The sequence below is a fragment of the Pseudophryne corroboree genome, chromosome 7, assembly GCF_028390025.1.
Source record: "Pseudophryne corroboree isolate aPseCor3 chromosome 7, aPseCor3.hap2, whole genome shotgun sequence".
NCBI lineage: Eukaryota > Metazoa > Chordata > Amphibia > Anura > Myobatrachidae > Pseudophryne > Pseudophryne corroboree.
Genome location: NC_086450.1, coordinates 366989756 through 367016505, shown reverse-complemented (window position 1 = coordinate 367016505; position 26750 = coordinate 366989756). Strand labels below are relative to the sequence as shown.

The following is a 26750-nucleotide window of genomic DNA, read 5'->3' as shown; positions in this document are numbered from 1 at the left end:
GGCAGGGGAAGGTGGGCGAGCGCAATGAAGCCCCTTCGAGTGGGAATAGTCCCTGCTGGGATTTCTAGTGGCTGGGATTCTGCCATCGGTATATTGAGCGGCGGGATCCCAACCGTCAGTCACATGATTACATCCTAACCATGCACCCTCTTTACTTTGCATGTTGCAGCCAAAGGTGCATTATTATTTTTAACATTTTCTTATATATTTCACAGGGTATCACAATTGGGAACGAACACCTGCGTAAAACAGGTAATAACAGACAAAGCTTGCAAGATTACAATTTACAGGAAAACAAAGTGAAATGAATAGAACACAGGATACAGTATGTAGGCAGTATTATATTATTGAAGCAATCAAGGAACAGCAACCATACACAAGTTGCTTATTGGATATGTATAATCCCCCCTGTATTCTATTTTAAAAGATAGAATAAAGTATTGCTAATTTTGTGATGCAACCCAGTGCCAATAACACATCCCTATTCACTTCACACTTTCTCCATTGATCTAATTTGTGTTAATAATAATAGAGCTAAAATGTTTCACTGATGACCATTTAATGTAGCTATAAGGCACAACTTGTGCACAGGCATGAAGTATTAATGAGTAATAAATTAGTGTAAACTTCCAGTGTTCTGGCAGGAGCATACTGCTCACTGCGCTCCTGAGGAGCTTCACATTTCAGGAAGTCTGCCGAGTTAGAGCAATGGATTCTCTCCGATTATTATTGATTATACTAGACTAGTTACCAGCTCATCAAAATGACGGCACAACATATCTGTAATGTCAGCGCCGGCGGCTTTGCGCTCCTGAACGGACCAACACTTGAATTGCTCTGTCGGACACTATCTAGTGGCTGCTGGCATGCAAAACACTTGAATTCCCCCATAGAGGTGAATAGCAGAGTTAGCCCTTTATTATGTAGGATTATACCAACATTAGGCCTAGGACCACTTTAAGTAGCTAGTGATGGACAAAGAGCAGGATAGGTGGCTGCGATGACCGATATAAGCAGAAGCAAACTGTAACTACTGACCTTCCCATTGTACTGAATACAGGCACATTATAGCAAGGAATTTGTGAATCAATAAAACAGTAATTTGAAAGTAAATATGTTGGCCTGTTGCAATACTTCCAGGTTTATACACTCACCAGCAAAGGTCGATTAGCGTTTATACGCACACACAAGCATTGGGAAGCACATTGAAACCATTTAACTGTTTCATTATAAATGACCGATAAAAACTGAAGTCTACTAATCCTTCCACAACTGACAATGAGCTCTGGGATTTAGTCATGTGACCGTCAGTCCTGTACTCTGTGCTATCTGCATATGGTGAAAGTGATGCTCACACTGGTTAAATAAGGGCTAGATTGCTGCCATATATCTCAGCTTTCCTATCAAAGTATTTTAGGCAGCAATTGAATCAATGTATCAGCTTTCCATTATATAAAGCTTTATGGATAACATGCACAATGAAATACTACAATTTCGATTGTTCATTTGACCGAGATAGTTTAAGTAGAGCTTTATGGGACTGAAAAACTATTTTTCTCCACTACTAATACTTAAGATGCATAAGCTAATAACTTCAATTGACAGCAAGTCTATTAAAAAGCTAATTAGCCCTAATACAGCAGAACCAATTTCGTATCTTGCTTTAGAGAGAAAGAGGGGGGAGGAGGGGAAGGGAATTTCCACGCTCATGGACTGAGTAGTTCAAGAGTCCTATTACTGAGGGAGCAAGCTGATAAATGACTCACTTTATCAAGACTTTCACTTTCCAACCAGATTTGTCACAAGCCCTTCCTTTTCTCTCTGCTCACCTGAGCGATCTATCACACTGACACCTCTGATCTGATGACTTTCTTCTTACTTGTGCTATCACCTTGTTCACAAACTAGGAGGTGGAGAAAGACGTGTGCCTGACGCTGACCTTAAAGGGCCTGGCATCTGGACGCTTTCCCGGCAAATGCTCTATAGAGAGAACGGCACACAGACAGCACCCCACCATCAGTCAGACATGAACTGTGAGACATTTTGTCTCACGTGATGGCTGCTTATTGCAGGGATTTCAGTCACTGAAGCAGCATATACAGATAGAAAGTAATAGGGGGGTGTGGTATCATACATCTGAACCTAATTTCATAAGGTAGCGCCTTATATCCAGTGGCATTAATAACACGCATTATACAAGTGTTTTTAACGACCTATGTTATTACTACATATTATAATGCTTAAGCAATACACGCCCACAAAGAAAGTAGATTATGTTTTTAGCCAATTCGAGAACAAATGCTTAGAATTTGTTAGCAATATTTATAATAGCCCAAGATGCTTATTTGGAATGACCCGAATTACAAAAGCATTATCAAGAATATTTTGTATGACTATACCAGGGTATTTATTAAAACGGGTGCAGCGTGTTAAATCAGCTGCCAACTATATCGGTTTAGATAAATGAAGACATCTGTTGCCAAGGGTTACAGCATCATTTCCTATACAGTACAAGAAGACCTAATTTAATGCTACAAACACCATATAATTAAGGCGAACATGAGAGCACTTGATCGCATGGCTAATAGAAACAGGTAGCCAATAAGCTGTACTAATATCCTACTGACAGTACCGAATACCGAATGCTGAAAGTCCCGTTATTTACCATTTCCAGTCTATCATCAATCCACCCTTATCATGACGCTCTACTTTCTTCTATTTTCATCAGCAGCCTTCGCCATACTGATCACTGACAATATGATGTATACGTACTTGTTAATCTGAGCGAGGAACATTCCCTTCAATGCATAGAACTCGGCAGTCATCTCCTTGGTGAAGTATTTCAAGTTGGTTGATTCGATCACCTCCAAACCCTGATGACAGGGAAATATAAATATTACTGTATGCTTTATATCTGGTACGAAAACAAAAAAACCCGTTAGAAAAGAAATGGAATAAAATCTTAGAGATCCTCTGATAACACGGACACACTGCTAAAACCTGTACTTCCCTTTATTTATTACAGAGCTTCCCATTGCTTAGATGCATTACAATTAGTAGGGTGCATTTGAGACATGCTGCTCTCAAGCTGTTGTCTGTCCACAGCTCCCATGATTCTCAGCTCCCATGATTCCAGGTTGCAGATCTCTTGGAGAGAACAGTTTACTCTGCAGCATAATGTTCATATCCATAAATGTTTCCTTATGGTATGCAATTATAACATTACTATTGCTTATCAGTGCCGTAACTAGACATTTTTGCGCTGTGTGCAAGAAACAGCATCGGCGCCCCCCTTCCCCATATTAAAAATACAGGGGCATAAGAGTGAGAGCTTGGGGCTGAGGGCAATAGATAGCAGATGCTCTGCTGCAAACAAAGCGCACAGGGGAGCGGGAGGAGCGGCCACAGCGAGGGTGGGTGTAGGGAGCAGCGAGAGTGGGTGTAGGGAGCAGCGAGGGTGGGAGAGTGAGGGGAGCAGAGAGAATGGGTGTAGATAGCGTGTAGGGAACAGTGAGGGACATCAGCGTGGAGCCGCTGCCAGTTGTAACCTCCCCCCGCCTCTAACTCACCCCACACCGATTCGGTCCGCTCCTGCGCTGTAAATCTTCCTCCGGCTCCTAAAGTCATGTGTACACCGCTGCCCAGCACTCTGAATGGTACAATAGGAAGCGGAGGGGGGGTGAGCTCCGGTGTCTGACAGGAAATCTGACAGAAAAGGACAGGCGAGCTGCGGGCAAGATGGTGGGCAGCGGCAGACGGATTCAAGCGAGCACAGGTGCTGGCCGCCACGGCTGCTTTGCGCTGGATGCGGGCAACTGTGGCGGGGAACAGAGATAGTGTGCCAATTGCACCTACAGTGCCTATGCGCTGTGGGCAGCGCACACTCGGCATATATGTAGTTATGGCCCTGTTGCTTATCATAGAATGGGATGGACAGATCTGCACATGGAAAAAGAGTACACTAGTAATAATGACTAACATGCTATCTTCCCCCTCCTTTGCAACAGGTGATTATGTCTGGAGATAGGTGCTTAAACCAACTAAATTGGATGGTAGATTCATACACAGGAGTGGGCCCAACAATGTCACAGCAAATCAATAATGTCACAGCAAATCAAAAGAGCCTTTTGTCCTGAATCAGACATCATTGGAACACTGTTGGAGGAGCTTCGGCTGTTTGCAGCGGACTATTTGTGTGCGTGGGGGCATAATGTTTTTCCCCTTTGAATGAATTTAAAAAAAAAATAATAATAAAAAGATTTGAATTTAATTTGGAGGTTAGTGACGCTTTTACTCAGAAAGGATCTAACAGTCTAAGGGGTCTATTTACTAAGCCTTGGATGGAGTACCAGCCAGTAAGCTCCTGTCATTTTTCAAACACAGCCTGTGACATGGCAGTTAGGAGCTGATTGGCTGGTACTTTCTCTCCGTCCCAGGCTTAGTAAATTGACCCCTATCTGTAATCCACCAAGGCAGGGGCATTTATATCAGAAAATAACAGTTTACCTTCAACAAAGTCCAAGGGGGGAGTTTAATGTGATGTAAAGTTCTCTAACACTACGCTGATCATCTGGGCAGGAAAACCTAACAAGGATTTTTCTCCAGTAATTACCCGCTATGGGTGCAGCCGCACGTTGTACTAAGACCTGTCAGAGCCTCACGACTAATTCATTATCCCCACCTCCCTAATTAATTTTTTATTTTTATTTTTTTAAGCAAGAGAAAGAAAAAAAAAACATTTAGGAAATGAGGGCCAAATCACTGAGGATTTTTCAGGGGGATTGAAACACTAAAGCGTGGTGATAGGTAATTGCATTTAGTGCTACATTATGGATTTCAGCCGTTTCATGTTTGTATTGTGATTTCTCCAGTCATTAACAAAAACGTCAGGGGCTGCGGCATTTCAGCCAAGCATTACATAAAACTGTACTTGCAAAGCTCCCAGGAAATGCTTCCATGGAATGGGGCAGTGTCCTACAGAGAAAATGTTCCGGCTAATGGGTCCTTGTACAAGGGTAAACTAGGCTTGTTAAATTAACACTTCAGGCTGTTGTAATTGGTTTTTCAGCGATGCTCCCTACTGGCTCCTCTCACTCCATCATCTGACCCAGGCCGAGCTATTGTCTAGCCCTGCAACTGATGGAATAAAATCTCGAGCTGTTTATCCACTTAAACTAATCTCATAATGGCAGGATATCAAAGACACACTGCTGCTTTATTCTCTTTTATCGCTTGGGGATGGATCAGACAAATGTAACTTTTACTGGAGTTCAAGAGCATTTCAACTATTACATACATATACAGTTATAGAACAGATCATTAAGATATAGTTTGTCTATTTTATGTATCAAAATGATGGTTCTTCACAGAATATATACATTTTTTTTTTAAAGGGAGCTAGGAAGTCATGAATAAAAAAAACTAGCATTAGAAATGCTAAAGAAGGACAAATCATATGATTATAGGTAACAGGCATGAATCAGAAGAATAAAATTCCTGGTGATTTATTGTTTGTTTGAGTAATTCTACTACAATACTGTAGATAATTGCAAACCACCCTCAGCCATTCAAAGCCCATCATGGAGTAAGAGTGACTAATGGTTTATCATAACTATTAATGGAAGACGTTTGCCAGCATTGGTGTTGGGCTGCTGAATCACCTCACACACCCACCCGAAGTTAGACTGGGAGAGGCCATCTTGCCTTTACCAGGACCTTTGAAGAATACCAAAATGGAGTTAGGCTGAAAGAAGCGGTACACTGCAACTATACTGAAAGTGCCAGCACTATATCAGGTGAGTGCCTCTAGCATAATGGGATTTTGACAAAATGGCCCGCATGGAAGCTTCGAGAGAAACTGATGGTTGTTACTCAGAACCACTGTCTCCAAGGAAATTAAGAAAGGAGTACCACTGCCAGATGTCACACACACTGAGGGAGGAGCAACGCCGGCATTAGAAAGGCAGCCCAGGAATTTCTTCTAAATGAAACTCTGATTGTGGCTGAGGAGTGATGGGAGCGAAGCAATAGATTTAAGCCACTGAGCACTTTGAGGTGAAGCCGGCAGTGCAGTGACCTGTAGAGAGGGAGCTGAGATCCAGTGCTTTTTATTCTAGCCTGCCCCAGATAGGCAAAAGCGGTTATCAGGAAAAGGGTTGATGCATTACAAAATATAGGATTTCCATACCCTGTGGTAAGTCCTACAAGAGAATTTGTACAACCCTCATTTGGATTGCTGAGTAAAGGAAGAGCCTCCTTCAAAATTGTATGTGAAGTGGGTCATAGTGAAGAAAAAAAAGGCAGCTGTGATTCATCAGAATTTATTGTAGTAGGAAATGCAACTTAAAACTAAAAATGAAGATCAAAGTGATAATTGAACCTGGAGCACTTTGTTTGTTATCACTGTGACCGAGCCCCAATGAAAATACCTTTTAATGTCCATATCCATTTGTTTTTTGAAAGATTATACAGGTTGAGTCTCCCTTATCCAAAATGCTTGGGACCAGAGGTATTTTGGATATCGGATTTTTCCGTATTTTGGAATAATTGCATACCACAATGAGATATCATGGTGATGGGACCTAAAGCTAAGCACAGAATGCGTTTATGTTTCATATACACCTTATACACACAGCCTGAAGGTCATTTAATACAATATTTTTAGTAACTTTGTGTATTAAACAAAGTTTGCGTACATTGAGCCATCAAAAAACAAAGGTTTCACTATCTCACTCTCACTCAAAAAAGTCCGTATTTCGGAATATTCCGTATTTCGGAATATTTGGATATGGGATACTCAACCTGTATACTCCTGGTTTTAAAACTAGTAACTGTATGTAAAGGGTGAAAAGGTTAGAACTGAACCCGGGATTCCTGACATCCGTTTACATTGGCTTAGGGGGGTATGCAATTAGCTCCGATAATTTTGGAGCTAATGAATTCGCCCCACTGAGTATTCAATTAGGGCCGTTTAGTCCGTTTTGAAGGCATTTTCACCAATGCCTTTTCACCTTTTTTTAATTAAGCTTTTTAAGCAAAAAAAAGGCATTGGAGAAAAATGACAGCGTTTTCGATGGAAAACATGGATTCGCCAATCCATGTATTTTTCACCCCTGTCTCATTTTTCGCCTAGGGGAAAAAACGGCCCTTCTGTTGCATAGGACGAATCCCCATTTGCCCTAAAAATAGCAAAAAGCACAGTTTTTTAGCCTAGGCGGAAAAAAAAGAGCTAATTGCATATCCCCCTTAGCCCGCTGGGACACAGGGTCTGTTTGGACTTTAGCCAGCAAGTTTCTGGCTCTTATGGATATTTTGTTTTAATTGTAAACACTTTATCAAATAAAGTGCAAGCTCACTCTACCTCTGATGAAACCATCACACAAAAGAATAGACTGAGAACGTGTCAAGGATGAGGGAATTTCAACCTGTCACTTTGTTAATGGTGGACTGAGTCACCTAAGTCTCCACTATTGCAATTTAACTCCACACCAGTGACATTATATAAAGAGGCTGCAGCTAGCTACTTAGAGTGCAGCGTGTTTGGCTGGCTGCCGGGAGTGTTGCCATTAGGAGTTTACTACAGCGGTGGTTTCCGGACCAGCGTATTGTCTATGTACATCTGTGAACGGAAGTATTCTCCAGTATCTGCTGGCTCCCTTGGTCGGCATTACATCTACCCCTTTTATGGTTATAGGTCAGCGGGATAATTGCAAGGGTTCTCTCCTGCTTAGTTACCCATTTCCGAACATAAGGAGACACATACCAGCAATAAAGATTCCTATGTGAGGATTTGACATGTATATACCTGTACATGGCAAGCATAGTTTACAAAAATCGCGAGGCGAGCTCGCAAATTATACGGGACAAAATGTGGATAGAGACTACCTAAAGTTGCAACACAAATCCTTATGTGAACATATAAGAGCACATCTGTAGGCGACAGATCCAGTTTAACAAGCGATAATACCCCTGCGTTTTACTGACAGTTCTGCACTGAGCTCTGTGTCGGTCAGTAGGTATATTGCTGCCGGGTTCTGCCAAGTCATTGGGCAGTATTCAATTCTTTTCACTCCCTTTCACACCCGTTCTGTTTCTGCTGACGGGCATGGTATCATCATTTCAGCTTGCTATCCCCTGGTTTAGCGAGGCGCCCAACCCTTCACGCAGCTAAACCTGTTTATTATGGGCGCGATAACGGGGATCACTTCAGAAAGGAGATTGGGGCGTGATATATCATTTGAATACCACCCATTGTGTCTATATTGCTCTATGGATTACCTGCATACATTCGTTCTTTCCCATGACTCCAGCCAGCTGAAGGTAGCATTTGACCTGCTGTCGGATCTTCTGGAAACAGTCCACAATAGGCACTGTGGGGATGGTGTGGATGCGGCTCAGAATGTCCAAAGCTACATTAACCAGTCCTTGCTTTCTGGCAATTTTGCCATATTGGATGATAGCAGAGGCAGAAGCATGTACTCCCAGCATTGCATTGTTGGAGCTTGGGTCATGTTGAGTGCTGTTGTCATAGGCATTCACTATAGCTGTCAGATTACAAAAAATAACTTAAGAGTTCACGAATTTGCGTAACAATATTTTGGTTAAATCCATTGGCGATAGAGTTCAATACAAGTCAATAATATCTTACACCTGCTAAGTAAGAAATAACTACTCTAACCACATATAGAATGTGCTGGCCACCAAAGGTCCAGGAGAAAAAATAATAAGAATTTACTCACCGGTAATTCTATTTCTCGTAGTCCGTAGTGGATGCTGGGAACTCCGTAAGGACCATGGGGAATAGCGGGCTCCGAAGGAGGCTGGGCACTCTAGAAAGATTTATGACTACCTGGTGTGCACTGGCTCCTCCCACTATGACCCTCCTCCAAGCCTCAGTTAGGACACCGTGCCCGGACGAGCAGACATAATAAGGAAGGATTTAGAATCCCGGGTAAGATTCTTACCAGCCACACCAATCACACCGTACAACTCGTGATACTATATCCAGTTTGACAGTATGAAAACAACTGAGCCTCTCAACAGATGGCTCAACAATAACCCTTTAGTTAACAGTAACTATGTACAAGTATTGCAGACAATCCGCACTTGGGATGGGCGCCCAGCATCCACTACGGACTACGAGAAATAGAATTACCGGTGAGTAAATTCTTATTTTCTCTAACGTCCTAGTGGATGCTGGGAACTCCGTAAGGACCATGGGGATTATACCAAAGCTCCCAAACGGGCGGGAGAGTGCGGATGACTCTGTAGCACCGAATGAGAGAACTCCAGGTCCTCCTCAGCCAGGGTATCAAATTTGTAGAATTTTGCAAACGTATTTGCCCCTGACCAAGTAGCTGCTCGGCAAAGTTGTAAAGCCGAGACCCCTCGGGCAGCCGCCCAAGATGAGCCCACCTTCCTTGTGGAATGGGCCTTTACAGATTTTGGCTGTGGTATGCCTGCCACAGAATGTGCAAGCTGAATTGTACTACAAATCCAGCGAGCAATAGACTGCTTAGAAGCAGGAGCACCCAGCTTGTTGGGTGCATACAGGATAAACAGCGAGTCAGATTTTCTGACTCCAGCCATCCTGGAAACATATATTTTCAGGGCCCTGACAACGTCTAGCAACTTGGAGTCCTCCAATTCACTAGTAGCCGCCGGCACCACAATAGGTTGGTTCAGGTGAAACGCTGACACCACCTTAGGGAGAAATTGGGGACGAGTCCTCAACTCTGCCCTATCCATATGGAAAATCAGATAAGGGCTTTTACATGATAAAGCCGCCAATTCTGACACTCGCCTGGCTGAAGCCAAGGCTAATAACATGACCACTTTCCACGTGAGATATTTCAGATCCACGGTTTTAAGTGGCTCAAACCAATGTGATTTTAAGAAACTCAACATCACGTTGAGATCCCAAGGTGCCACTGGAGGCACAAACGGGGGCTGAATATGCAGCACTCCTTTTACAAAAGTCTGAACTTCAGGTACTGAAGCTAGTTCTTTTTGAAAGAAAATCGACAGAGCCGAGATCTGTACTTTAATGGAGCCTAGTTTTAGGCCCATATCCACTCCTGCTTGCAGGAAATGCAGAAATCGACCTAGTTGAAATTCCTCTGTTGGGGCCTTATTGGCCTCGCACCATGCAACATATTTTCGCCATATACGGTGATAATGCGTTGCCGTAACATCTTTCCTGGCCTTAATAAGCGTAGGAATGACTTCTTCCGGAATACCCTTTTCCTTCAGGATCCGGTGTTCAACCGCCATGCCGTCAAACGCAGCCGCGGTAAGTCTTGGAACAGACAGGGCCCCTGCTGTAGCAGGTCCTGTCTGAGCGGTAGAGGCCACGGGTCCTCTGATAGCATCTCTTGAAGTTCCGGGTACCACGCTCGCCTTGGCCAATCCGGAACCACGAGAATTGTGTTTACTCCTCGCTTTCTTATTATTCTCAATACCTTTGGTATGAGAGGCAGAGGAGGGAACACATAAACCGACTGGTACACCCACGGTGTCACTAGAGCGTCCACAGCTATCGCCTGAGGGTCCCTTGACCTAGCGCAATATCTTTTTAACTTTTTGTTGAGGCGGGACGCCATCATGTCCACCTGTGGTTTTTCCCAACGGTTTACCAGCATCTGGAAGACTTCTGGATGAAGTCCCCACTCTCCCGGGTGGAGGTCGTGTCTGCTGAGGAAGTCTGCTTCCCAGTTGTCCACTCCCGGAATGAACACTGCTGACAGTGCTAGTACATGATTCTCCGCCCATCGGAGAATTCTTGTGGCTTCTGCCATCGCCATCCTGCTTCTTGTGCCGCCCTGTCGATTTACATGGGCGACTGCCGTGATGTTGTCTGACTGGATCAGCACCGGCTGGTGTAGGAGCAGGGATTTTGCTTGACTTAGGGCATTGTAGATGGCCCTTAGTTCCAGAATATTTATGTGAAGGGAAGTCTCCTGACTCGACCATAGTCCTTGGAAGTTTCTTCCCTGTGTGACTGCTCCCCAGCCTCGAAGGCTGGCATCCGTGGTCACCAGAACCCAGTCCTGTATGCCGAACCTGCGGCCCTCTAGAAGATGGGCACTCTGCAGCCACCACAGTAGAGACACCCTGGTTCTTGGAGACAGGGTTATTAAGCGATGCATCTGAAGATGCGATCCGGACCACTAGTCCAACAGGTCCCACTGAAAGATTCTGGCATGGAACCTGCCGAAGGGAATTGCTTCGTAAGAAGCCACCATCTTTCCCAGGACCCGCGTGCAGCGATGCACTGATACCTGTTTTGGTTTCAGGAGGTCTCTGACTAGAGATGACAACTCCCTGGCTTTCTCCTCCGGGAGAAACACTTTTCTCTGGACTGTATCCAGAATCATACCCAGGAACAGTATCCGTGTCGTCGGAACCAGCTGTGACTTTGGGATATTCAGAATCCAGCCGTGCTGGTGCAGCACTTCCTGAGATAGTGCTACTCCCACCAACAACTGTTCCTTGGACCTCGCTTTTATTAGGAGATCGTCCAAGTACGGGATAATTAAAACTCCCTTTCTTCGAAGGAGTATCATCATTTCCGCCATAACCTTGGTAAATACCCTCGGTGCCGTGGACAGTCCAAACGGCAGCGTCTGGAATTGGTAATGGCAATCCTGTACCACAAATCTGAGGTACTCCTGGTGAGGATGGTAAATGGGGACATGTAGGTAAGCATCCTTGATGTCCAGGGATACCATGTAATCCCCCTCGTCCAGGCTTGCAATAACCGCCCTGAGCGATTCCATCTTGAACTTGAATTTCTTTATGTACGTGTTCAAGGATTTTAAATTTAGAATGGGTCTCACCGAACCGTCCGGTTTCGGTACCACAAATAGTGTGGAATAATAACCCCGGCCTTGTTGAAGTAGGGGTACCTTGATTATCACCTGCTGGGAATACAGCTTGTGAATTGCCGCTAGCACCGCCTCCCTGTCTGAGGGAGCAATCGGCAAGGCAGATTTTAGGAACCGGTGGGGTGGGGACGCCTCGAATTCCAGCTTGTACCCCTGAGATACTATTTGCAGAATCCAGGGATCCACCTGTGAGCGAACCCACTGATCGCTGAAATTTTTGAGGCGACCCCCCACCGTACCTGGCTCCGCCTGTGGAGCCCCACTGTCATGCGGCGGACTTGGAAGAAGAAGCGGGGGAGGACTTTTGCTCCTGGGAACCTGCTGTTTGTTGCAGCCTTTTTCCCCTACCTCTGCCTCTGGACAGAAAAGACCCGCCTTTTCCACGCCTGTTTTTCTGGGTCCGAAAGGACTGAACCTGATAAAACGGCGCCTTCTTAGGCTGTGAGGGGACATGGGGTAAAAATGCTGACTTCCCAGACGTTGCTGTGGAAACTAGGTCCGAGAGACCATCCCCAAATAATTCCTCACCCTTATATGGTAACACTTCCATGTGCTTTTTTGAATCTGCATCTCCTGTCCACTGGCGAGTCCATAAGCCTCTCCTAGCAGAAATGGACAATGCACTTACTTTAGATGCCAGTCGGCAGATTTCCCTCTGTGCATCTCTCATATATAAGACTGAGTCTTTTATATGGTCTATGGTTAACAGGATCGTGTCTCTGTCTAATGTGTCAATATTTTCTGACAGTTTATCTGACCATGCAGCGGCAGCACTGCACATCCAAGCTGACGCAATAGCTGGCCTAAGTATAATGCCTGTGTGTGTATATACAGACTTCAGGATCGCCTCCTGCTTTCTATCAGCAGGTTCCTTGAGGGCGGCCGTATCCGGAGACGGTAGTGCCACCTTTTTAGACAAACGTGTGAGCGCTTTATCCACTCTAGGGGGTGTTTCCCAACATGACCTATCCTCTGGCGGGAAAGGGAACGCCATTAGTACCTTCTTAGGAATTACCAATTTTTTATCAGGGAAAGCCCACGCTTCTTCACACACTTCATTTAATTCATCTGATGGGGGAAAAACTACGGGTAGTTTTTTTGCTCCAAACATAATACCCTTTTTAGTGGTACCTGTAGTTATATCAGAAATGTTTAACACCTCTTTCATTGCCTCAATCATGCAGTGAATGGCCTTAGTGGGCATCAGGTTTGACTCATCGTCGTCGACACTGGTGTCAGTATCAGTGTCGACATCTGGGTCTGCTTGAGGTAGCGGGCGTTTTAGAGCCCCTGACGACCCATGCGACGCCAGGGCAGGCACGAGCTGAGAAGTCGGCTGTCCCACATTTGGCACGTCGTCGATTTTTTTATATAAGGAGTCTATACGTGCACTCATTACTTTCCATAAGCCCATCCACTCAGGTGTCTGCCCCGCAGGGGGTGACATCCCTTCTAAAGGCATCTGCTCTGCCTCCACATCATTATCCTCATCAAACATGTCGACACAGCCGTACCGACACACCGCACACACACAAGGAATGCTCCGAATGAGGACAGGACCCACAAAAGCCCTTTGGGGGGACAGAGTGAGAGTATGCCAGCACACACCAGAGCGCTATATAATGCAGGGACTAACTGAGTTATGTCCCCTATAGCTGCTTTTTATATTATATATATATATATATATATATATATATATATAAAATGCGCCCAAATTTAGTGCCCCCCCTCTCTGTTTTTACCCTGTTCTGTAGTGTAGACTGCAGGGGAGAGCCAGGGAGCTTCCTTCCAGCGGATCTGTGAAGGAGAAATGGCGCCAGTGTGTCTGAGGGAGATAGCTCCGCCCCTTTTCCGCGGCCTATTCTCCCGCTTTTTTCTGGATTCTGGCAGGGGTATTTACCACATATATAGCCTCTGGGGTTATATATTGTGGTATTTTTGCCAGCCAAGGTGTTTTTATTGCTGCTCAGGGCGCCCCCCCCCCAAGCGCCCTGCACCCTCAGTGACCGGAGTGTGAAGTGTGCATGAGGAGCAATGGCGCACAGCTGCAGTGCTGTGCGCTACCTTGGTGAAGACTGATGTCTTCTGCCGCCGTTTTTCCGGACCTCTTCTTGCTTCTGGCTCTGTAAGGGGGACGGCGGCGCGGCTCCGGGACCGAACACCAAGGACTGGGCCTGCGGTCGATCACTCTGGAGCTAATGGTGTCCAGTAGCCTAAGAAGCCCAATCCGGCAGCAAGCAGGCGAGTTCGCTTCTTCTCCCCTTAGTCCCTCGCTGCAGTGAGCCTGTTGCCAGCAGGTCTCACTGAAAATAAAAAACCTAAAACTATACTTTCTTTCTAAGGGCTCAGGAGAGCCCCTAGTGTGCATCCAACCTCGGCCGGGCACGAAATCTAACTGAGGCTTGGAGGAGGGTCATAGTGGGAGGAGCCAGTGACCACCAGGTAGTCATAAATCTTTCTAGAGTGCCCAGCCTCCTTCGGAGCCCGCTATTCCCCATGGTCCTTACGGAGTTCCCAGCATCCACTAGGACGTTAGAGAAAAGAATTAACTTACCGGTAATTCTATTTCTCGTAGTCCGTAGTGGATACTGGGAACTCCGTAAGGACCATGGGGAATAGCGGGCTCCGAAGGAGACTGGGCACTCTAAGAAAGAATTAGGACTACCTGGTGTGCACTGGCTCCTCCCTCTATGCCCCTCCTCCAGACCTCAGTTAAGGAAACTGTGCCCGGAAGAGCTGACACAATAAGGAAGGGATTTGGAATCCCGGGTAAGACTCATACCAGCCACACCAATCACACCGTACAACTCGTGATACTATATCCAGTTAACAGTATGAACAACAACTGAGCCTCACGAACAGATGGCTCATAACAATAACCCTTTAGTTAGGCAATAACTATATACAAGTATTGCAGACAATCCGCACTTGGGATGGGCGCCCAGCATCCACTACGGACTACGAGAAATAGAATTACCGGTGAGTAAATTCTTATTTTCTCTGACGCCCTAGTGGATGCTGGGAACTCCGTAAGGACCATGGGGATTATACCAAAGCTCCCAAACGGGCGGGAGAGTGCGGATGACTCTGCAGCACCGAATGAGCAAACTCAAGGTCCTCCTCAGCCAGGGTATCAAACTTGTAGAATTTTGCAAATGTGCTTGAACCCGACCAAGTAGCAGCTCGGCAAAGTTGTAAAGCCGAGACCCCTCGGGCAGCCGCCCAAGAAGAGCCCACTTTCCTCGTGGAATGGGCTTTTACAGATTTAGGATGCGGCAGTCCAGCCGCAGAATGTGCAAGTTGAATCGTGCTACAGATCCAGCGAGCAATAGTCTGCTTCGAAGCAGGAGCACCCAGCTTGTTGGGTGCATACAGGATAAATAGCGAGTCAGTTTTCCTGACTCCAGCCTTCCTGGAAACATATATTTTCAGGGCCATGACTACGTCCAGTAACTTGGAATCCTCCAAGTCCCGAGTAGCCGCAGGCACCACAATAGGTTGGTTCACATGAAAAGTTGAAACCACCTTAGGAAGGAATTGGGAACGAGTCCTCAATTCCGCCCTATCCATATGAAAAATCAGATAAGGGCTTTTACAAGACAAAGCCGCCAATTCTGATACACGCCTGGCCGACGCCAAGGCCAACAGCATGACCACTTCCCACGTGAGGTATTTTAGCTCCACGGTTTTAAGTGGCTCAAACCAATGCGACTTTAGGAAATCCAACACCACGTTGAGATCCCACGGTGCCACTGGAGGCACAAAAGGGGGCTGAATATGCAGCACTCCTTTAACAAAAGTCTGAACTTCAGGCAGTGAAGCCAGTTCTTTTTGGAAGAAAATCGACAGAGCCGAGATCTGGACCTTAATGGAACCCAGTTTTAGGCCCATAGTCACTCCTGACTGTAGGAAGTGCAGAAATCGACCGAGCTGAAATTCCTCCGTTTGGGGCCTTCCTGGCCTCACACCAAGCAACATATTTTCGCCATATGCGGTGATAATGTCTTACGGTCACATCTTTCCTAGCTTTAATCAGCGTAGGAATGACTTCCTCCGGAATGCCCTTTTCTTTTAGGATCCGGTGTTCAACCGCCATGCCGTCAAACGCAGCCGCGGTAAGTCTTGGAACAGACAGGGCCCCTGCTGCAGCAGGTCCTGTCTGAGCGGCAGAGGCCATGGGTCCTCTGAGATCATTTCTTGAAGTTCTGGGTACCAAGCTCTTCTTGGCCAATCCGGAACCACAAGTATAGTTCTTACTCCTCTCCTTCTTATTATTCTCAGTACCTTGGGTATGAGAGGCAGAGGAGGGAACACATAAACCGACTGGTACACCCACGGTGTCACTAGAGCGTCCACAGCTATCGCCTGAGGGTCCCTTGACCTGGCGCAATATCTTTTTAGCTTTTTGTTGAGGCGGGACGCCATCATGTCCACCTGTGGCCTTTCCCAACGGTGTACAATCATTTGGAAGACTTCTGGATGAAGTCCCCACTCTCCCGGGTGGAGGTCGTGCCTGCTGAGGAAGTCTGCTTCCCAGTTGTCCACTCCCGGAATGAACACTGCTGACAGTGCTAACACATGATTTTCCGCCCATCGGAGAATCCTTGTGGCTTCTGCCATCGCCATCCTGCTTCTTGTGCCGCCCTGACGGTTTACATGGGCGACCGCCGTGATGTTGTCTGACTGGATCAGCACCGGCTGGTGTTGAAGCAGGGGCCTTGCCTGACTTAGGGCATTGTAAATGGCCCTTAGTTCCAGAATATTTATGTGTAGGGAAGTCTCCTGACTCGTCCATAGTCCTTGGAAGTTTCTTCCCTGTGTGACTGCCCCCCAACCTCGAAGGCTGGCATCCGTGGTCACCAGGACCCATTCCTGTATGCCGAATCTGCGGCCCTCTAGAAGATGAGCACTCTGCAGCCACCACAACAGCGACACCCTGGTCCTTGGAGACAGGGTTATCAGCCGATGCATCTGAAGATGCGATCCGGACCACTTGTCCAACAGATCCCACTGAAAGATCCTTGCATGGAACCTTCCGAATGGAATTGCTTCGTAAGAAGCTACCATCTTTCCCAGGACTCGCGTGCAGTGGTGCACCGACACCTGTTTTGGTTTTAGGAGGTCTCTGACTAGAGATGACAATTCCTTGGCCTTCTCCTCCGGGAGAAACACCTTTTTCTGTTCTGTGTCCAGAACCATTCCCAGGAACAGTAGACGCGTTGTAGAAACCAGCTGCGACTTTGGAATATTCAGGATCCAGCCGTGCTGTTGTAGCACTTCCCGAGCTAGTGCTACTCCGATCAACAACTGTTCCCTGGACCTCGCCTTTATAAGGAGATCGTCCAAGTACGGGATAATTATAACTCCCTTTTTTCGAAGGAGCATCATCATTTCGGCCATTACCTTGGTAAATACCCTCGGTGCCGTGGACAGACCAAACGGCAACGTCTGGAATTGGTAATGACAGTCCTGTACCACAAATCTGAGGTACTCCTGGTGAGGAGGGTAAATGGGGACATGCAGGTAAGCATCCTTGATGTCCAGTGATACCATGTAATCCCCTTCGTCCAGGCTTGCAATAACCGCCCTGAGCGATTCCATTTTGAACTTGAACCTTCTTATATAAGTGTTCAAGGATTTCAAATTTAAAATGGGTCTCACCGAACCATCCGGTTTCGGTACCACAAACATTGTGGAAGCGTAACCCCGTCCCTGTTGAAGGAGGGGTACTTTGGTTATCACCTGCTGGGAGTACAGCTTGTGAATCGCCCCCAGCACCGCCTCCCTGTCTGGGGGAGTAGTTGGCAAGGCTGATTTGAGGAAACGGCGAGGGGGAGACGTCTCGAATTTCAGCTTGTACCCCTGAGATACCACTTGTAGAATCCAGGGATCCACCCGTGAGCGAACCCACTGGTCGCTGAAGTTCCGGAGACGGGCCCCCACCGCACCTGGCTCCACCTGTGGAGCACCAGCGTCATGCGGTGGACTTAGAGGAAGCGGGAGAGGACTTTTGTTCCTGGGAACTTGCTGTTTGGTGCAGCTTTTTCCCCCTACCTCTGCCTCTGGGTAGAAAGGACGCGCCTTTAACCCGCTTGCCTTTCTGGGGCCGAAAGGACTGTACCTGATAATACGGTGCTTTCTTTGGCTGTGAGGGAACATGGGGTAAAAATGTCGACTTCCCAGCCGTCGCTGTGGAAACGAGGTCCGAGATACCATCCCCAAACAATTCCTCACCCTTGTAAGGCAAAACCTCCATGTGCCTTTTAGAATCCGCATCACCTGTCCACTGCCGAGTCCATAATACTCTCCTGGCAGAAATGGACATTGCATTTATTCTAGATGCCAGTTGGCAAATATCCCTCTGTGCATCTCTCATGTATAAGACTACGTCTTTAATATGCTCTACAGTTAGCAATATAGTGTCCCTGTCAAGGGTATCAATGTTATCAGACAGGGAATCTGACCACGCAGCTGCAGCACTGCACATCCATGCTGAAGCAATAGCCGGTCTCAGTATAATACCTGAGTGTGTATATACAGACTTCAGGATAGCCTCCTGCTTTCTATCCGCAGGCTCCTTTAGGGCGGCCGTATCCGGAGACGGTAGTGCCACCTTCTTTGACAAGCGTGTGAGCGCTTTATCCACCCTAGGGGATGTCTCCCAACGTATCCTATCCTCTGGCGGGAAAGGGTACGCCCTTAGTAACTTTTTGGAAATTACCAGTTTCTTATCGGGGGAAACCCACGCTTCATCACACACTTCATTTAACTCTTCAGAAGGGGGAAAAACCACAGGTTGCTTTTTCTCCCCAAACATAAATACCCTTTTTTGTGGTACCAGGGTTAATGTCAGAAATGTGCAACACATTTTTCATTGCCGTAATCATGGAACGGATGGCCCTATTGGAATGTACACTAGTCTCATCGTCGTCGACACTGGAGTCAGTATCCGTGTCGACATCTGTGTCTGCCATCTGAGGTAGCGGGCGTTTTTGAGCCCCTGATGGCTTTTGAGACGCCTGGGCAGGCACGGACTGAGAAGCCGGCTGTCCCACATCTGCTGTCATCAAACCTCTTATGTAAGGAGTTGACACTGTCACGTAATTCCTTCCACATATCCATCCACACAGGTGTCGACCCCGCAGGGGGTGACATCACATTTATCGGCACCTGCTCCGCCTCCACATAAGCCTCCTCATCAAACATGTCGACACAGCCGTACCGACACTCCGCACACACACAGGGAATGCTCTGACTGAGGACAGGACCCCACAAAGTCCTTTGGGGAGACAGAGAGAGAGTATGCCAGCACACACCACAGCGCTATAAATCACAGGGATGTACACTATAATGAGTGATTTTACCCTATAGCAGCTATATATATAGTATTTGCGCCTAAATTTAGTGCCCCCCCTCTCTTTTTTACCCTATTGAGCCTGGAAACTGCAGGGGAGAGCCTGGGGAGCGTCCTTCCAGCGGTGCTGTGAGAGGAAATGGCGCCAGTGTGCTGAGGGAGATAGCCCCGCCCCCTTCGCGGCGGACCACTCCCGCTTTTTTTATGGATATATGGCAGGGGATTCTACACATATATAGTCTTAATGACTATATTATGTGTAGTTTTTTGCCAATGTAAGGTAATCTTATTGCTGCCCAGGGCGCCCCCACCCAGCGCCCTGCACCCATCAGTGACCGGAGTGTGAGGTGTGCATGGGGAGCAATGGCGCACAGCTGCAGTGCTGTGCGCTACCTTAATAAAGACTGGAGTCTTCAGCCGCCGATTTCCTGGACGTTCTTCTTGCTTCTGGCTCTGCGAGGGGGACGGCGGCGCGGCTCCGGGACCGGACGACCGAGGCTGGGCCTGTGTTCGATCCCTCTGGAGCTAATGGTGTCCAGTAGCCTAGAAGCCCAAGCTAGCTGCAAGCAGGTAGGTTCGCTTCTCTCCCCTAAGTCCCTCGTAGCAGTGAGTCTGTTGCCAGCAGATCTCACTGAAAATAAAAAACCTAAATATACTTTCTTTTCTAGAAGCTCAGGAGAGCCCCTAGTGTGCATCCAGCTCGAGCCGGGCACAGATTCTAACTGAGGTCTGGAGGAGGGGCATAGAGGGAGGAGCCAGTGCACACCAGGTAGTCCTAATTCTTTCTTAGAGTGCCCAGTCTCCTTCGGAGCCCGCTATTCCCCATGGTCCTTACGGAGTTCCCAGCATCCACTAGGACGTCAGAGAAATAAGGGAAGGAAGGGTTGCTGAAACGCGTCAGTACACCATCCACAACCATTAAAAAAAACAACTTTGTTAACCTTTACAAATACAAATTTATGCAAATCCTCTTGAAAATTATCATTCCAAGTTTGGATGTACACCATAACAGTAAAAAGCGTCTGATCCCAACCAGAAATTACATAGCTGGCATAGAGAGCAAAGAACACACCTTGGTAATGGTGCTGACGCCACATGAAGATGCTGCTCCAGTGAGACAGGTCATCTGATACAATGGGCAGTCGGTTCCTCCAGGTTTTCACCACTGTTTTCATGTCATGGAGGCTGTTGTTCCGACCTAGGTTGGTTGGTTGTAAACCTGCATTAATCTGAGCGGCTTCCTGCAGTTCAATGATTTGCTGCGCTGCCTGAAACAGAGACAATGTTGCAAAGATGGTGTTACGATATGAGAGAGACATGAGCGTCACATAGCTATTTGAATTTCCTCTAATGTGCTGGAAAGCTCTCAATGTCGGTGGCTTCTGTACTTTTAAAAACGGACGCAAGTCGGCAATCCTTATAGATGTAAAAGAAAGTAAAATAAACATGACGCATACAGACTTAAAAACAAAGGCTTGGCATGGAATGCATGAATTACAGAAGCCAGCCAAACAAATCCATAAGCCAAAGACATTTTGAAAGTCGACCGGTCGTCTAAAGCACTGGTTCCCAAACTCATTCCTCAAGGCACCCTAAAGAGTACATTGATCAATTATCATCAATTTATTTGCCAACGATTTTAAAATAGATGGAGATCGATCTATAAAGTGATTGTGTTTCTGGAACTAAAGGGCCCCATACACTAGAACGATTATGCCCGATTTCAGCCCAATTCGGGCATTCAGGCCAATATATTGGTTAAAATCGGGCATTTTGGCTGTTTATCCGATCCGATGCGCGGCCCCGTGAGCGTCGGTTTGACTCCTCTAGGTCGCTAGTGCTGCACTCGTGATATGTTGTAATCGAATGGAATCGTACGGAAAAAGTGTTTTTTGTGCCTGCGATATATCGCATGTGATATGTAGTAGGAAGTTTGATTGGCATTCTCAGGACACTCCCATCAGCGGCAGCAGCAGCACGCGACGCAGCAGGAGAAACCTTTGGGCCAGCCCCCCTAGCACCCTAATCCAGCCCATCAGATATATCTTATGGTACCTGTGAATGCATTGCGATACATCTCATGCGATATGTCGGCGCTTGACATATTGTATGCGATGAATCGCATGCATAAAAAAGTAAAATTGTACCAAATCATTTGGAATCGTATGTAAATACTCCCGGAAGGCTCCCGGGAGAGTTCAAGGGAAATTGCCTCCGACTTCAGCCTCAGACATATCGTTCTAGTGTATGAGGCCCTTAACACACACACACACACACACACACACACACACACACACACACACACACACACACACACACACACACACACACACACACACACACACACACACACACACACACATATTTAAAAATGAATATGAAAAATAATCTGTTAGTTCATGTGTTTTATGGCCTCTGTCAATCAATATCGATATAGATCGATTTCAATCTAATTAAATGAGAAAAAATTTTTATGAAAACCAGCTTTTAGTAAATATATCCCTAATAGTCCAGGTTTTAAAGGTATCCATGATGATTAAATCAAACTGACTGAGGCAATAATTAAGACACCTGTGCTCAACTAAGGACATCCTTAAAACCTGGTGCCTGGAGGTCAGAGTTTGAGAACCTATTGGAGGTATCTAATTGGTAGGCTAAATAGTACTACTGAGAATGGAACATATCAATTCATTAGGAACTAGTGACATAGCTAAGCCTCCATGATCTAACTGGTCCATAAGGGAATGGTATAGTCATTTGCAGGAAAACCAGCTCAGTGTACTCTATACATCTGCCTCACAGGAATATAGCCATTGGGTACACTGAAATGAAGGCCGGAAAAATGTGCACTCATTGCGATCACAAAATCTAGGTAGCTGCATAACTGCTTAGGGAATCTGCGATCCACTCATCCATATAAAAATACAAATGTAGAATTTAAATCTCCACAACATAATTTTAAGCGGTCGTCACTCTTTGTCTGGAAATTAAGGGTGATTGTTTTTGTTTTTTATTTATTTGACCGTGAAAAGAACACCAGCAAAGCACAACAAAAACGGATTCCATATCACCAAGACACGCCGGACACTTGGGGGTGGCACTCACTTGAACATACCATTGACATAACCATTAAATAGACCTCTTCCTCGCTCACAGAACGGACGAGAGAGATAACGGTTCTATTTGCTACTAATCAACTAAATAAGATAAATGCCTGAGGACTCGGCTCACATTTACAAAGTCAAATCTCCTGAAACAAAATAAATTAAGCAAAGTAATATTTTTCACAATTATCGCCGTATCAGCTCACACAATACCTTAACCTCCTTTCTTCCACCATTCATCATGTAAATTTAATTTTCTTGCAGGTATTTAATCACCCACTATCTGATATAAAAAAAAAAAAAGAAAGTAATTACTGCGGCTGCAAACTCGCAGTTGAGTTTGTACTTTTGTCATTCAGTGTCTTTAATCGTTTTGCTGAGATGTGAGAGAAGAGACGGGTGTACGGGTATATACAACAGGAGGAAGATTAGCTGCTATTTATACCATGTATGTTATATGTGCACTCATAAGAAGAAATGTCCCTAACTGTCTAAAGAGGAGATCCTCTTCCATAAATATATTTTGCCTTCACTGACAATCATGCATTCCAATACACGGTTCCAGAATTCCTGATAATGAATGCATATGAAGTGGAGGAGCTTTATCCATTGAGCACACAAAGAAAAACGCACAGTGTATAATGAGTACATAGTACAGGCTGTATCAACACACATTTAGGAAGCTTCTTGAATGTAACTGTTCAAGACAAACCATAAAATTATAACTTATTTAAATTAACTGAATAACAAGTCAATTATAACAAGAGGAATAAACGCAGCCAAACCTTAGCAATGGTATTCCCACTCTATGAGTGTCGTGGAAACCCACGAGCGGGAATAGTCCCTGTGGGTCGGCATCCTGTCTGCCAGCATTTTGATTGTTCGGGATCCCGGAATCGCTACGGTGACCGCTGGGATCCCGAGCGGCGGTCACATGACCGCATTCCCCCTAACCAACTGTCTGGGTAACAAACAGGTTCCATGCAACCAGTTATGTTGCAATTCTGAGGATGAATTACGTTGTTTGAACATGTATGGGCAAACAGATTTATTATCCTGAATAACGTGAAAGGGATTACTAGCAGGTCACTGACCAATCCGATCTCTTTACAGGCCCCGTTACCATTGCTTTACAATTTTAGGTACAAAATCCCCCCAAAACTATTGCTCTCTCTATTTGGTAGCCAATTTCATTAGCAAGACTAACACACAGATCTAATACTACTTTTAGACATGCAAACCTCTCCTAGAAATAAACTGCATACGAGCCTCAGGGGACGTATTCATCTTACTGTTATACCGACTAATATGATGCCGGAGACGTCCCTAAACAAGACGACATGTAATATGTCCAATATAACCATGACATAACCCACGTAACAATAGCAGTCCACTGGCAAAATAGGCGTCATCCCGTAGCTGACAGGTCAGGATACTAGTGTATAAAGCTTGCTTAATCCCCAGTATTCTCAATTACCTGTAATAAAGGCGTATGAACATGAGACACGACATATGGAAGTCTCCGCCATTCACGGATTGCCAAGCTGCTCGCCATCTCAACCAGTCGTTCTATGAAGTTCAATTGCTGCTCCTCAGGGTGACAAATGGCCAAGTAGCCCCGGTACATGTTCACTTTCCATGCCATCTCCTTTGGGCAACTCAGCTCCACCTGGAAATATAGGGTAACAAAGTCTGATATGGTCAAACATTTTTAGCAGATATATATATTTCTTCCTTCCTCTATGGTACTTGGGAGTATGATACCTCCATTAAGGAATACACTGGATGAGATGGGGTGCATATGGTTCATTTCTAAAGGTTTGATATACTCTGCTCAAAGTAAGAGACCACACAAAGGGGGATATCCTATTAGCTGCAGTACTTTACTGCTGCTAATAGGATATCCTGGAGCTGCGAAAACACATGGGATCGGGAACTTAACCCCAACCCCACATGTTATCATGGGTCCAATTTCGGCCTCTATATGGAAAATGCAATAATGACCATTGGTCATAAATCGCGATATCCGTCTGTTTTCAACATCCGAAACTGCAGTGAATAATTGGATACCACCCTGTAATGGTAGAGGAGCAAAAATAGGATTTTGGTACTTACTAGATAAATCCTTTTCTTTGAATCCACAGGGGGTACTGGAGTACTCTTGGGATATGGACAGGGCGTTAGCAGAGATAGGCACATTTAAATATTTAAATTAGTAACCCTCCACCCACTCCATACTCCCAAGATACCTCAGTGTTTTTTTTTTTACTGATCCGAACAGGAGCGAAAGAGAGGATGAACAATGGAGAATTACATATATCATTATAACGGACAACTAGAAAGTTGACACAACAATAGACCTTAACATTTGAACAAGTCGGTGAGAATGTGTTACCATAAGATTTACTTGACGTACCAAAGTTTCCCCCTTGGGCGGGAGAGCTGGTTGGCACCTGTAACACTAGACGGCCAAAGCTAGATGCCGCAAAAATGTATCAAACTTGTAAAATCGCACAGACGTGTGCACTGATGACCATGTAGCTGCATGGCAAAGTTGTGTCGTAGAAGCTCCACGACCTGCTGCCTTTGGCGTTCCCACAGAACGCGTGGAATGTGCTGAAACGGATGCAGGCGGTTGTAGACTAGCATGAAAGTAAGCTTGACGAATAGTCAGAATAATCCATATAGCCAAGGTCTGTTTGGAAGCTGGCCAACCTATCTTGACTGCATCATAGAGAACAAACAATGTTTCTGTTATTACGTACTGTTGATGTTCGGGCTACAAAAAACGCGAAGTGCGCGTACCACATGCAAAGTAGCTGTAGTTCCTGAGCCTTCTGAAAAAACATGAACTACGATTGGTTGATTGATGTGAAAAGAAGATACTACCTTTGGTAGAAAAGCGTGATTCGTCCGAAGTTCCGCTCTGTTTTCATGAAACACTATATACGGTGGTTTGCACCTAATGCTGAAACACGTCTTGCCGAAGCTAAGGCTAAGAGAAACACAGTTTTCCAAGTTAGAAATTTAACATACATGTGTGGTAAGGGTTCAAAAATTGAAGACTGCAAAAATTCTAAAACTAGATTCAAGTCCCATGGAGCTGCAGGTGGTATAAATGGGTGTTGAACTCTAAGGACACCTTGCAGGAAAGTGTGAACTGTTGGCAAAAGAGCCAAACGCCTTTGAAAGAAAATTGACAAGGCAGAGACCTGCACCTTTAGTGTAGCTAAACGTAGTCCTCCATCTAACCCCGCCTGTAAAAATAGCAAGAAACGGGATAACTTGAAAGAAGATGTCGGAAACATGGTTGGTATAACAGACTCCAGCATGTCCTCTCATCTTCAGAGAGCGGTTTCAACAGCTACCCCGTCAAACGCAGCCATGCTAAAATCGGGGTAAAGGAACGGACCCTGTTTTAGTAGGTCTGGACGTAGCAGAAGTGGCCTTGTATCATCTGCAGGTAGACCGCGTAGATCTGGGAACCACGCTCTCCGAGACCAATGAGGCGTTACTAGTATGACGGTCGTGGATTCTCTTTTGATCCGCTTTAGTAACCGAGGAAGCAGCGGAAATGGTGGAAATAGATACACGAGGCTGTATGGCCACACTATTGTGAGAGCATACACTGCCACTGCCTTTGGATCTCTTGTTCTGGACACATACTGGGGTGTTTGATGATTTTGGCGAGATGCCATTAGATCCACCTGTGGGTAACCCCACCACTGGACCAACATCTGGAACACAACTGGATTTAAACGCTGGACTGTTACATCTCTCCCCCCTGCTGCTGTGAGCTGCAGTGCTGCCTCATTAGCCCAACAAGCAGTAACATCGATCTCCCCCCTCCTCAGCTGCTTCCCAGTTTGTAATGCAGGGAAACAGAGCTGGCCGACAATGCCAGTATGCATGGAAGCTTCTGGCGGCTGAATGTCCCTGTCACGGCGGGCAGTGGCAGGGAGCCGTTTCACAGGGGAGTGTCTGGCGCCCAGCGGCGGCAGCGTGGCTGACCGCGGCTGGGCAGGGGAGCAGCAGAGGAGTAGCACAACGTTAACAGCGATCTTCCCCTCATGTCACTACTGTAACGTGCAGTCCCACACATGGCAGGGCGGCAGCATGAGCTGACCGCCCCGCTCCCCAACACCAAATCACTAATTAGCCCAGCATCCCAGGGTATCACAATGTAGAACGGAGCAGGGGCAGTGTTAGATGCCTGCCCGCTCCTAATCTGCATAACGTGGAGGCTCTGACAGGGCTTCCTGACTAAGTGCTGTCCAGTTTCAGCTACTGCCGATTAGGTCTATGGCGGGGCTCCTCTCCTGAGCACCGACAAGCCAATGCTGCAATCTGCAGCATACCCCAACCCGGACCCATGCCTCTTAGTAAGCTGGGAAAGGGATTGGGAAG

At 46.1% G+C, this 26750-nt stretch overlaps 1 protein-coding gene across 2 annotated transcripts in view; it reads right to left on the bottom strand.

Moving 5' to 3' along the window:
- Positions 1-26750, bottom strand: part of TRRAP (transformation/transcription domain associated protein) — a 212749-nt gene that overhangs the window by 63602 nt on the left and 122397 nt on the right. For both annotated transcript variants that reach the window (XM_063934508.1, XM_063934509.1), the window contains 4 exons: positions 23821-24012; positions 20312-20507; positions 8278-8543; positions 2773-2873 (listed from right to left, as the gene is read on the bottom strand). In XM_063934508.1, coding sequence (XP_063790578.1) covers positions 2773-2873; positions 8278-8543; positions 20312-20507; positions 23821-24012 — 755 coding nt within the window. The remainder of the gene's footprint in view (positions 1-2772; positions 2874-8277; positions 8544-20311; positions 20508-23820; positions 24013-26750) is intronic.